The sequence below is a fragment of the Dermacentor albipictus genome, unplaced genomic scaffold (assembly GCF_038994185.2).
Source record: "Dermacentor albipictus isolate Rhodes 1998 colony unplaced genomic scaffold, USDA_Dalb.pri_finalv2 scaffold_18, whole genome shotgun sequence".
NCBI lineage: Eukaryota > Metazoa > Arthropoda > Arachnida > Ixodida > Ixodidae > Dermacentor > Dermacentor albipictus.
Genome location: NW_027225572.1, coordinates 932,746 through 945,857, shown reverse-complemented (window position 1 = coordinate 945,857; position 13,112 = coordinate 932,746). Strand labels below are relative to the sequence as shown.

Below are 13,112 nucleotides of genomic sequence, written 5' to 3'. Positions count from 1 at the left end.
CTGGTACGAATCTGAAACTAAAATTCTAAACTGTCTTACCAGTTTACTACAGATAACTTTAATAGATGAAGCCATTTCCCGCGCCCACAGGCTGGGTTCCTATGCAGTAAATACATACCGGCCCATAATCGTACAATTCTCGTCCTCAAAACTTAAGCAAAAGGTTTTCACTGAGCGACAAAAATTCAGAGGTTTGGGCATTTCTGTTAGCGAAGACTTCTGCCGCTCCACACACTTGTCACAGAAAAAATTGATTGAATTCGGAAAGGCTAGCGGACAGAAATAATATGTGCTATGGCTTAACCGCCTACAAATCGACAAAAAAACTTACGTTTACTGTCCGGTAACTGATCGAGTCTGCGAAATCCACACAAACGAGCTTCGTTCAACAAATTCTGTCCCAAATGCACCTTTTTGAGGTCGCGGGATGGAATCCCGGCCGCGGCGGCCGCATTTCGATGGGGGCGAAATGCGAAAACACCCGTGTGCTTAGATTTAGGTGCACGTTAAAGAACCCCAGGTGGTCGAAATTTCCGGAGTCCTCCACTACGGCGTGCCTCATAATCAGAAAGTGGTTTTGGCACGTAAAACCCCATAATTTAATTTTTTTTAAATGCACCTTCTGATGGCCCTCGCGATTCACATACATAGTGGAGTCATGGCCCGGTGGCAAAACATATTTCTTTTGTATTCAAATATTCGCAGCGTATGCAACAAGCGCGATGCTTTATCTTCTGTCGTCGACACGTGCAGTTCCGATATTGTTATCCTGACAGAGACATGGCTTTCTAGCAAAATTTAAGACCGCGAAATTTTGCAATGCGAGGGTGTTTACCGTTTCCATCGACATGACCGTGATGTGCGGTGTGGTGGCGGTGCACTTATCGGTGTTCGTGATTCGATTATAGCTGCTGCAATTGAGTTTGCGTCGCCATTAGAGCTATTGTGTACGCGCGTAGGCTTCGAACGCAAAAATTGTATCATTTGCGTCGTTTACAGGCCGCCTTCCTCGACTAACACATTTTGTTCAGACCTTCACGATGCCTTAAATAGTCTGATTTTACGGTTCCCTTTCACGCCACTAATACTCCTTGGGGACTTTAACTTTCGTGGCATTCACTGACGTACTGATCCCCCTTCAACCCAAGAGTGCTGTTCTGAATATTCCGAATTCATCAGCCTTTGCCTCGATTTTAACCTGCACCAGCTTGTTCTGAAGCCTACTCGATATTCTGCACACGCGGCTAATATCCTAGATTTAATCCTTACTACATCCCCGGAATTTGTTTCGCCCCTAATTTACCTTCCGGGTATTAGCGACCATTGTATAATCCAGTGTAATTTGCAGTTAACCATCCCATCTGTTACCTCGTCGAAAGTTATACGTGATTACAGAAATGCTGATTTTGCCGCAATTAATAAAGAACTAGAAACTTTCATCACTGACTACATTCCAAGTTTCTACACTCGATCGGTTGAAGAAAACTGTTCAATATTCAAAGAAAAAGCCAACTCCTTAGTTGACCGGTACATCCCGCAAAAACGTACTTATTCTAGTTCTCGCGCACCCTGCTTCAACTCGCATCTTAAACGCTTACTGAACAAAAAGAAAAGGCTTTTTCGACGAGCAAGAATAACTGGCAATCATGAGCGTTGAAATGCTTACACAATAGCACTGAGCGACTACAAGAATGCTGTAGCAGAGTCCAACACAACATTTTATGAGCACAGGTTGCCTTCTTTCTTGAAAGACAACCCACGGAAATTTTGGAGTGTGGTCAACGGTAAAAAATCTAGTGCCATTGAACTGTGTGATCTTAACAACGAACCTGTCGATCGCAGTGTCTGTTGTGAAGTATTGAATGACGCGTTCATCTCTGTATTTTCGGATTCTGTGCTGTGCGCAAGCGCTGTTTTTTCTGATGTGCATTATTTTCCAATGCTTCCTATTACCATTGACCTTGATGGCGTTGCAAAGTTGATACAGACCTCAAAAGTTTCTGCATGCAGTGGAGTAGATGGTATCAACACGAAATTTCTTAAGGGAACTATTTCTTATTCATCTATAATTCTGAGCGAAATCTATGCTCCAATCACTTCAAACTACCATCCTTCCGAATGATGGGAAGGCAGTGATGGTGGTTCCCGTACATAAGTCTGGCAGTGGGTACTCCCCACCTAATTACAGACCTATATCCCTAACCAGCATTCCCTGCAAATTAACGGAGCACATAATTTACTCACACCTGGTTTCATTTCTCGAGTCAAACTTATTTTTCACCTCCTACCAACACGGATTTAGAAAACACTATTCCTGCGAAACACAGCTTTTGTCATTCACTAATGATTTATTCCAGGCGATGGATGCTAACGTTATTATAGACGGCATTTTTTTAGACGTCGCCAAAGCATTCGATACTGTTTCACACGAATTACTTTTAACTAAATTAAGTAACCTCGACGTTGATCCTAACGTGCTTGCTTGGATCAAGTGTTTTTTGTCTAACCATTTCCAATTTGTTTAGCTAACGAATACTTGTCTTCCACTGGTCGAGTAACCTCCGCTTTACCGCAAGGCTCATTATACCATCACACATACCGTCACGCACGGATCATTGTTTTATGGTTGAAGTTCCAACTTGTCGCACCAACGTTTATTTTGATTACTTTTTACCAAGAACGAAGAATGACTGGAACCGCCTCCCTGCCTCCATCACTGCCATTTCTGACGCCACAAACTTCAAGAATATTGCTAACGAATTTGTTTGCAATAATCACCACTCCTCTCTGTAATGCCTCCGGGCCTTGAGAGTATGACAATAAATAAATAATTAAATAAATAAATATATCCCATCCGGTCCGGTAATTTTTTCATCGATACTGTAAAGAAGCTTTATTATACCTTGTATGAAAAAACCACAGGCTGCATTGCTGCATATTTCTCTGTCCATGGGTGAAGCACAGTTAATTCTCGCAGTGAATACTGATTTGAAGAAATAATTAAATAGAGCAGCTTTTTCTACGTCATCGGTAATTATCCTACCTCTATGTGGTAAAGTTTGAGCGCCGGAACATTCCGTACTCTACCTCTTAAATAACTGCTAAAATTTATGTATTTTGAAATAAGTATCTGAGCTTTGAAATTAACCGTCGTCGCACTCCCCTAGTTTAGCTTCATAGAGAGCTAATTTGTTCAGAGAGAATAACGTTTTCATTTTGCTATGTTACGAATACGCTCTCCTGCATCGGTAGACCAGTCGAATTATATATTTCGTTTTCTGAATTTAGTTTTGCTGTGTTACTTCGAACACTAGTGACGCAACTTTGGAGAGTAGCTGATATTTAAAGATCAGCTACAGATCATTCAAACTTGTTAAATCAGCTAAACACTGGAACGATGAATAGTGGTCGTCCAACTCTTTTGAAATGTTTGTGCAGTTTGCTTCCTGGTAAAGTAAGTTGTACGGGACTCACTAATTATGGGGGGCAGTAAAGCACAAGCCAATCTATCAAAAAGAACGTCACGGTCGCTTATCCAGGAAAGCACTTACGTTTAACAAAAAATATAGAACATTGCAAAACAAGTGAAGAAGATTGGAGCCCCAGTTGGCTCAGAAATGTGCTGATAAAAACCAAGAGAATGTGACAATGGTTTCAATTTAACATGGGTTCCAATATTGGAAATAAATAAAGACCTTTCTTACATGTGACATCCGGAAGGTTGAAATCACCACTTAGTATAATGAACTCATTACAATATATTCGTGTAATTTGGAGCCACTGGTTTAGAATGTTAGGGTGAGAAGCAGGCGGGCAATGGAAGGCTCTTCCAACAAAATTTATGCCATTGTTTTGTGTAATTTGACACCAAATAGGCTCTGTAGGGCTCTGGTCAACGCGACGAGGGCAAGTTTGAAGCGATAATGCAGTGATTTAGGCTTGTTGGAGTTGAAGCGATGCCTATACAAGCACAAAAACACCACTGCCATGCGGAGATTTGTCCTTAGGATATGCGGTGAAATCGCTGTGGAAAAACCTCGTCGCATTGTAGGCTGAAACCAAGATTCAGCGCCAATAACGATATCATCACCCAGACTGCTTATCAAGCCTTCCAGTTCACCAACCTTATTTTTCATATTCCAGCAGTTGGTTAGTAACAGGACAAGATTATGTGGCTGCCTAACAATGCGATTTCATCACTATCGCCTCTATCACAATATCTCATGTGCTTCAGAGTTCCATGTAAACGTTGCACCATCAAAAACCTGCTGATCGTGGGTAAGCTTTACAGAGTGCCCACCCTCTTCCCTCTTCGCTTTCGCGTGTTCCCATAGAGGCTTTCTTTTTAAAGTAACTTCATGAGAGTATTCATTATTGATTGACTGGCCAGAATCTTTTAGTTTATGCGCATGTTTGAAAAGTTCATTTTTTATATTTTAATCATAGCACCGTAACATCACTGGTCCTGTACCGGTTTGCTTTTAGTGCCGACTCCATGAATTCTTTCTACGCAGCTTATCTTCACGCCCATCTTACTAAAGAACACATCATTGATCACCTATTTTCTTAGCGATGCTGTCGTTTCTTCATGTTTCCTTCAGCTCATATATATCTAGATTGTTTCACCAGCTGCGATTGTCCAGGTTGTCAATTTTAAAGGGCAATGTTGCAAAATCTTGGGACATTTGTGCCAAAATTTAGTGTGCCTTTTCCCAGGGGTCAAACTGCACACTGTAGAAGAAATGCGCTATGGTTATCTTTCAAAGAAATTGAGACGCTAGTCTGTTGGGGCAATGATGTCATTAAGCTTTACAGAGAGTGCACCTATCTTTCCGAGAATTTCTTTTTGGCAACTAATGAGACTAGATAAGTTTATCGTCAGGACCTGGGGCGCGATAACGTAACTCTATTCCAAACAAAAATTGTTCCAAACTCCGGACGTCAAAATGACGCGACAGTTTCTGCGTATGGGGGCGGGAACCAGCGACGTTTTTCAATCTGCGTTTTTCAATTTTTTATTCATGAAGTGCCTGCTGGGATTTATCGCTCACGGCCAACGCCGTCGACGCCGACGACACCGGCTTTTCTGCGACACGAGCTCCTTAACGCTCTCGCGTTAAAATATCATTATGGCCGTGTCATATATAAGCAATTTAACATCTGCCAACGGCCCATTGGTAGTGTACTGGGTCCCATGTAGTGAACATCACATGGCTATTTTGGCTCCATGAAGCCATGCTCTGAGTACTTGTCTGTCATTTGCTTTGATGAAAGATGGCATTGAAGATGGATCACATGGTTTTATTTACAATGCAGATATAAATAAACGATTTTAAACAATACAAGTGGCACTTGAAATGAATATTTACAATTTGTGTTCCTTCGATTTCAGAACTCTATTTACATATGTACACTCTCCCAAGGCAGAAGAACGCGCGTGACATGCCAGGCGATAGTTTTCGGCATAGCTTGGCCTTCTGTCAAGGAACTGTGCGGTGGCTTGTTTGGCAAAACAGTGCAGGGCCTACAAGGTGCTTGAGAACAGTACACATGGTGGAGCGAGAAGTGTTGTGCTTGGCAGGAGCCCAAATAGGAAGTGAGGAGACGAAGACCAGCCTCCCATGCACAGTGCAGATGGCAGTGACAGTGTCGGTGATGACAGAAGCAACAGCAGCAGCAGCAAATCATCATTTGGCGAACCCCAGCTACCCAGAGAAGTGGCTACAGCATTCTGCTGATGAACACAAAGTGTTCTATACACAGGTACTAAATAAAAGGCTCTCATGTAGTGTCACAGTGGAATGATGCAATCATCTCCGGTAGTGACAGCTAACTGGCAGAGGACACGTGAAAACGCTGGTTATGATTGAGCAGATTCTATAAAAAAAAACAGCACGCTACCCACTAATTGCACACATTTCTTCACATTGGTTCCTGGATAAAGATAAATGGTTCCTTCCTGCTCTCTATTAGGTGTGTAGACAGCAGTAATAAACATCTGCCTGCAGTGTCAGGCACGTGTTTATTGCTGCCGTCGGTGCTGCTGTCGACGCAGCCGCCTTCGCACCCTCTTCAGGTAGTGCTGGTGCTGCTGCCGTGTCGTGCCAAATGAGCTAATAACATTATCCCGGGCAGCACAGCCTCTCAGGTACATCATGCGTGCTGCCCTCACTCGGGGAACTCTCTGTGGGGAGGGGTTGCCACTTTCATTGTCACTGCTGCTGTTGCTGCTGTCATCACTAACATCATCTAACAACACGTCACCTTCGTCAATACACAAGTTGTGCGACACTGCACATGCTGCAACGATGTTGGCAGCGCGGTCTGGCTCGTAGTGGAGGCCATGGTACCGCTAAAGGCAGCGAAAGCGGCTCTTCAGAAGCCCAATGCACCGCTCCACTACGGACCGCATGGCAGCATGTGCAGTGTTGTACCTGCCTTCTGCAGTGTGTATGGGAGGGTTGCCTGTGACTGCGGTAAGGAGCCATGGTTCCACGGGGTAGCCGCTGTCACCTGCAGGATCATAAAACATTTTATGAACTCTGCACAAAGTTTAGTAGGCGAAGCATGGGTCACGTAAAATGCACCTACTACAGAAAGGCTGCAATAAAGAAATATACAGGCTGAGCACCTGACGCAGCTGTGATCACAGATAACAATAGCTGGGACATAGCATCCCTATTTGCAGCAAGGCAGCTCTTTGTGTAGTCTCCATTCACAAATGACTGTCAGAGTAAAAAAGAATGTGACAACGCGTGCACTGTACACTCACATAAAAATTAGTTTAAAGTAAAACGCAGGTGTGTTGTCACTTTGTTTCGTGCAGATACCATTGGAAAATTCCTAGATCTCACCTATAGTTAATAACGTGACTATAACATAAGGGGTTCGGGCTTCAATATTCTCTTACGGCGCGAGCACGCTTTGCTGCCAGAATTGCAACTGTACAAAATTTCCCTGCTGCTCACCGAGGAAGTGTTCGCCGGCCTTGGCAATATGTCCCTCCAGGAACCGACGACGCAAACACGTAGTTCTCCAGACGTGGGCGTCGTGGTCTGACCCCGGTCGCAGAGCGTCGACGGCGAGGATCCGCATGCCTGCAGTCGCACATCTGACGAGAGCGCGCACAGCATGAGCCACGCGTTGCCATGACGGGCAAATTAGACAAAAATTAAGATACTTACGAACATTGTGTTGAGGGCGTAGTAGCCTCTGCGGCACATGAATGCCGCCTTCTGCTCGATGATGGCTATAAGGCTGCCGTCCACGCATCCGATGACGCCGGGAATGGAGCCGCGTCGAAGGAACCCTTCCTTCCCGGCCGCCTTCTCCTCCGATGTCCTCGGGAAATGGACCCACTTGTTGCGGGCCCCGGCGTGGACGATTGCCTCCGCCACGCGTCGCACACACTTGCTGACCGCAGGCTGGGTCACGCCGATCGTCTCCTCGCTCCCTACCGAGGCTTGAAAGCTGCCCGCTGCGAAGAATCGCAACGCGCAGAACACCTGTCGCTCCACCGACAGCGCCGTGTTTCCCACGCCTCCGAGTTCCTCTGCCACTTCGTCGCACAGCCACCGCACAGTTTCTTTCTTCAAGCGAAAGTGCCGCCGAAACTGATCGTCTGGCATGTCAAACGCATCCTCGGGCTCCCTCCTCCCGCGCCCGGGCTGACGAGCCGCCGCCGCCGCCGCCGCCAAAGCAATCAAGAAGGCCGCCATTTTTTTCTATTCCAAACGGAACACGGCACTCACCGGTTATTCCACGAATTTGCCGGGTTTGTTCGGCATAATTTAGCATAATGAGTGCCTAAACGTCACTTTGACGTTGCAGTTTTTGTGCATACCTGAAGTCGCTTGACAGGCAGGAAAAATGGGCGCAGGCTCAAAAAATTCGACCAATGAGCGAGCGGTGTCGGCCATGTTGGAATAGAAACAGAACGGAATAGTTTTAGGTTATACCGACCCAGGATTCGATTCAACATTACCGCTGAGTAATAGCACAAGCATACGTAAGCTATCGAAGCCGGCGGCAATGCACACACAAAGAGCACTTGTGCAAGGCAGCAGCACCAGACACCTATAAATCGTTTTGTACTTAGACTAACAAGGATATGAGCCAACTTACAGTAAAAACAGGAGAGGATTTAGCTTTGGCCACATGCTGATGGTGCCACCTTCGCAATTCACAACACGGTCATTCAATTCGCAACACCTTCGCAACACGGCGGTGTTGCCGAGTGGACACGGCAACGCCGCCGTAGGTATGTCGCCTGACACTCCGCTTTTTATGCAGGGGCTTCTTGGGATCGTTTCTCTTGCTGCGGCCTGTGGGAGCTATGCTTAAGTAAAACTCTTGCTTGGGCTAGTTGGTTCATGCTTGAAGTAGTAAAGGCAAGGCGCAGAAGACCAGCACTTAGGGAGAAGAACACAAACGACAGGACAGGTGCGTTTGTGTTCTTTTCCCTAAGTCCTGGTCTTCTGCGCCTTGCCTTTACTACTTGGAGCTATGCTTACCAACGTCACGGGCCTGCGTACAACGTGCCTATGGTGGTGGTTTCTGCAGACGTTTACGATCATTCAGCAGGAATCAAGACTGCGTATTCACTGCACGTGGATACATCGTACGGCGAAGCTAGTTCGAGCAGGTTGACGTCAATTGGAGACTACGTGACATTCTTGCTGGCAGCTATAAAGGACGGACTGGGCTCGTCGCTCCTCAATGGACACGGCAACAGCACCGTGGCTATGTCGCCTGACACTCCGTTTTTCCTGCAGTTTGGTCACAAAAAATGCGGCTTTCATAGTAATTATCAATCTATTAAAATTAAATTATGGGGGTTTACGTGCCAAAACCACTTTCTCATTATGAGGCACGCCGTAGTGAGGGACTCCGGAAATTTCGACCACCTGGGTTTCTTTAACGTGCGCCTAAGTATAAGTACACCGGTGTTTTCGCATTTCGCCCCCACCGAAATGCGGCCGCCGTGGCCGGGATTCGATCCCGCGACCTCGTGCTCAGCAGCCTAACACCATAGCCACTAATTATCATTGTATAGTAATGTTGCCGTGTCCACGCACGCTTGAAAATTGCGCGAGTGAATGTTTCTCAGTAGCATGCCTACTTCTAAAGCTATCAGGAGATGTCGAAGATAATCCTGGGCCCCTTGAAGATATGGTGAAAGAGATGCTAAACACGGGGGCAGAAATCCTTGCTAAAATTTCTGAAATTCAGGTAATGCAGTTAACCTCAGAGACAGCCATTGTGGTTGTCCAGAACATACTCGAAACAATCGTATATAAACTACAGTGCGCAGACCACGCCAACATCCGACATGTTAGTGTTGAAGGATATCACAGTGCCCGAAACTTATGGGCATCGACTTTTGCAGAAGTTTCATTCCGTGAACAGGAAAAGCAACCTATTCCTTGTTAAATTATCGTGTTTAGAAGAACGTGTCCCCTCACGTTTCACAAGAAACACAGAACCCTGGACAGTGCACCGTTTTACAACTAATTACAGCTCACAAGTGCTAAAAAACAACTTACCAAGACTTTTAAATGCTTACAACGAATCTGGAATTGATATATGTGCCCTTACCCCATCAGAATTTCTTCTACTTAATCAGCAGGACTAATATTCATGTTTACAGGTCAGCTATTTCAGGAGTGCAGATTAATTGATTGTACATTTTCTTGTTTATATTTGTTCTATCTAAACAGCACACAGACGCTTCGGTGGCAGCAACGCAAAACGACCTTTATTCAAGGCAGCAGCGTACTTTTATAGATAACGCTGCATGCCGGTCAGGCACACGTCATTCACGGTACAATCTTATCATACCGCCTGGCCGATACAGAACATTCCTTCCTCCTTAATTAAAGCTAAACGCGTTTCTTTCCGCGCTCATAATTGGAGGCTTGATAGCGACTAGGAGGACGCCTTGTGCGATTACTTCTTCGCAGATGGACCTCTTCAGGTGATGCCATGGTTGATGGGGTGATACTTGCAGGCTGCGCTGCTGAGTGTGTTGCCTTAGGCTGCGATGCCGGTTCCTTAGATGAAGTGGAGTCATCTAAGCGAACATCCTCAAACTGGTCCGCAGTAGGACCACCAATCATGTAGTCAGCAGGGGGATTTTCCTCGGAGGGTGTTGATAGAAAGTCTCGCTGAATACGGGCACTTGGAGTGGACTCAGGATGCGCTTCTTTTGCGACGTCCGCATGGAATGAAATCTTTGGTCCCGAAATCCAGCTGGGTCTCATGTGGTCGATATGCACAAAACGAAAATGATCACTGAATTTGACCACAAATGTAGAGTGGCTTACGCGTTGCACTACGACAGCTTCCTCCCATGACAGGGTTTGCCCTCTCGTAGTCTTGACGAAAACTGTGTCACGGCTTCCATCTGCGGGTCCCTTCCTCAGCCCTCGTTGCGATGGTTGGTGTCTCTGTCTTGACGGCTGCGCATATGCTGCACAAAACTTGGTTTCAGGAGTGAAAGCTTCACTCGAGGTTGTCGTTTCAGGAACAACTCAGCCGGCGTTCTTCCTGTTACGGAATTCGGGCTGTTCCTGTAAGCAAGAAAGAAGTCGTTAAGTCGCTGATGCAGAGTTCTGTTGATGCAGTTGATGCAGTTCTGTGCTAGAAGGAACAAGTTGGAACCATCCTTCATAGCGAAATCGACATGAACTCTCTGCCAAACACGGGTTGGATGAGGCCATGGATGCAATGGTCCTGGTGCCTTTGCAGGCATGGTCATTCGGCACACGGCGGACAGGGTCTTCAATGTTCTTGTCAATCGATGGCCACCAAACAAACGACCTAGCAAGCATTCTAATTCTTTGCATTCCAGGGTGCTCTTCATGCAGCAATGTTAATACTGCTTCTTTAAGTTCGTCCGGAATGATCACTCGCTGGCCCCACGTGACACAGCCTTGCTCGTACGACAGTTCGTTTCGACGAACGTAAAAGGACTGAAATTTATCATCGCGGTTCGCGGGCCAGGCAGATAAGGTGAACTGCATGACTTTCGAAAGAAAGCGGTCCCTTTTAGTCGCAGCAGCAACCTGGCTCGCAGTTAGAGGCGTTGCCTCAAATAGTGCAAGACATTCTTCAGTGTCGTCTTTATGCTTGATCTGAAGTGGAAGCCTTGAAAGTGCGTCGGCAACTTCCGTGCTTTTGCCGTTTCTGTAGCGCAGTGTGTACTGATAAGCTGCTAAGGAGATAGCCCAACCATAGAGAAAGAAACTCAACAAGAGGGGACACTCTTCAAAAACTGGCAACAGGAAACACGTCACGCCTAGTTTCAACACCATCCGTTAGTTGACGCGACCATCAGAAAAAAACAATGTGAAATAAACTTCCAGACAACGTGTTATTTTTTATTCCTTTCCCCTAAAAGTGAAAAAGTTTTGCGTGTACATGAACTCATACTTTGCAACTTTTTGTTGTGTTGCCTAGCAACAAGCTAGCGGCACGCCAGACGCACGTGCATACGTCATGCGCCAGACAAGCCGCAGGAGTGAGCGAGGACGGTCGTACGTGCGAAGCTCGCGTGCTCGGCGACCCGTCTGTTTCGGATATAGCCCATTTTTTTTTGGGCTCCCGGCCTTCTCTATGCTTCTCTTGCGTATCGTCTGCGTTTCGACACGGCGCCACTGCACTACTGGACTACGGCAAGGTGAGAAATTGTGTTTGACAGTGTGCGGTGCATTTTAAGCACATTTAGGCGTAGTTGGAGTGGAGCAGTTAGCGAAAAACAGCTCCGCCGTCCTGGCGCAGTTAATTTGAGTTAATGCCTCGTCCTGGGAGATGTTTGCGACGCTTTCTATGAGCCCCAACATTACTGTAACTTATTTCGGTAGTTTTTGGGCACGCTTGCCGCGCCCGGCTTATTGACGCAGTAAGCGAAAACCGCCTCGGCCGTGTGACGCATTTGCGCGCGTCAGCACATGCGTGTACTACGTCGTAGCGCCTAAGACAGACAAGTTTTCGCGCATTCTGTGGCCCCCAGCATTATTGTAACTAACGTCGTTTTATATGGGGTAGTTCAGAAGCACGGTTGCCGCGCCCGGCTTATTGACGCAGTTAGCGAAAAGCAGCTGGGCTGTGTGCCGCAGTTAGTTTCGCGTGTACTGAATCTTACTGGTAGAAGTTCGTGACGCATTCTCTGACCCAAAAAACTATTGTAATTTATTTGGTAACCTTTTGGGATACCTTGAGGCTTGCTCGCCGCGCCTGGGGTTGTGAAGCTGTTAGCAAAAAAGCAAGCCGGCCATAGCGAGTTTTGCGTGTACTGAATTTTAGTGGGACAAGTTTGTGACGCATTTTATAGCCCTGCAACAACATATATCTTATTTCGGTACTCACGCTTCTCGAAAACGCGACGAGCGATTGCCGAGAGTGATAACACGGGAGTGTTGCATGCGCCGGCAGGACGCGTAAAAGATAACACGGAGGAGCTCAAGAACATGATATTTATGTATTCCGAGCGAATGAAAACACGCTTTGGAGCCACGAGTCTGACTTGAGTGCGATTAGAAGGCATTCTGCGAGCGGGTAACATGGTCTGGCTGAGCGAGTGTTGTAGCCACCTTTGTGTACTTGGCGTACCATCGTGTCGACTGAGGCCAAGTTGTTTTGGAAACACGCAGTCACCCGTGTATTTGTGCACTTAAGGTGCAGGAAATAATGCCCGGGAAAGGAGGGGTGCTTGAATATCGGATGTTCAGATTTTATGGCATTGTTTGGGAGGAGTCTTTGCTGCGAAATGTATGTACGTAAAAGTGAATTTATCTGTAATGTCGCTCATTCACCACTTAAGCACGGTTTGCCTCTACACGTATTACTGTTAGGTCAATATACCCAAATGATACATGCTTGTAATTTACTTTCAGCTGATGGCATCCGGTGGAGCATCGTACGGCAACGACTGCTGCTTACCTGGTGCCACAACTTTGGATGGATGCAGAAGAAGCCCAGAACGAGCATTTATATAGAGCAAAATAAACATTTCAGAAGACGTCTTTCGTTTTCTTTATGAAATTGCACCTGATAGATTCGGCGCAGTCTTGTAAAGGTCAATCGCAATCATTTCTACTTAATAATGAAAC

General features: G+C 46.1%; 1 protein-coding gene across 1 annotated transcript; it reads right to left on the bottom strand.

Moving 5' to 3' along the window:
• Positions 1-6,022: 6,022 nt before the first annotated feature.
• LOC135900739 (putative nuclease HARBI1) lies at positions 6,023-7,718 on the bottom strand. The gene is made up of 4 exons (XM_065430279.1): positions 7,185-7,718; positions 6,969-7,097; positions 6,439-6,513; positions 6,023-6,352 (listed from the first exon to the last, which is right to left on the bottom strand). The coding sequence occupies exons 1-4, from the start codon at positions 7,716-7,718 to the stop codon at positions 6,023-6,025; spliced, it is 1,068 nt and encodes a 355-aa protein (XP_065286351.1).
• Positions 7,719-13,112: the final 5,394 nt, after the last annotated feature.

Coding starts and splice junctions, on each gene's coding strand:
- LOC135900739 (XM_065430279.1), bottom strand. CDS start 7,718: ATGGCGGCCTTCTTGATTGCTTTGGCGGCGGCGGCGGCGGCGGCTCGT. Junction 7,098..7,184: donor ACGCCCTCAACACAATGTTC/GTAAGTATCTTA, acceptor GTGCGACTGCAG/GCATGCGGATCCTCGCCGTC. Junction 6,353..6,438: donor TCCCATACACACTGCAGAAG/GCAGGTACAACA, acceptor CGCTGCCTTTAG/CGGTACCATGGCCTCCACTA.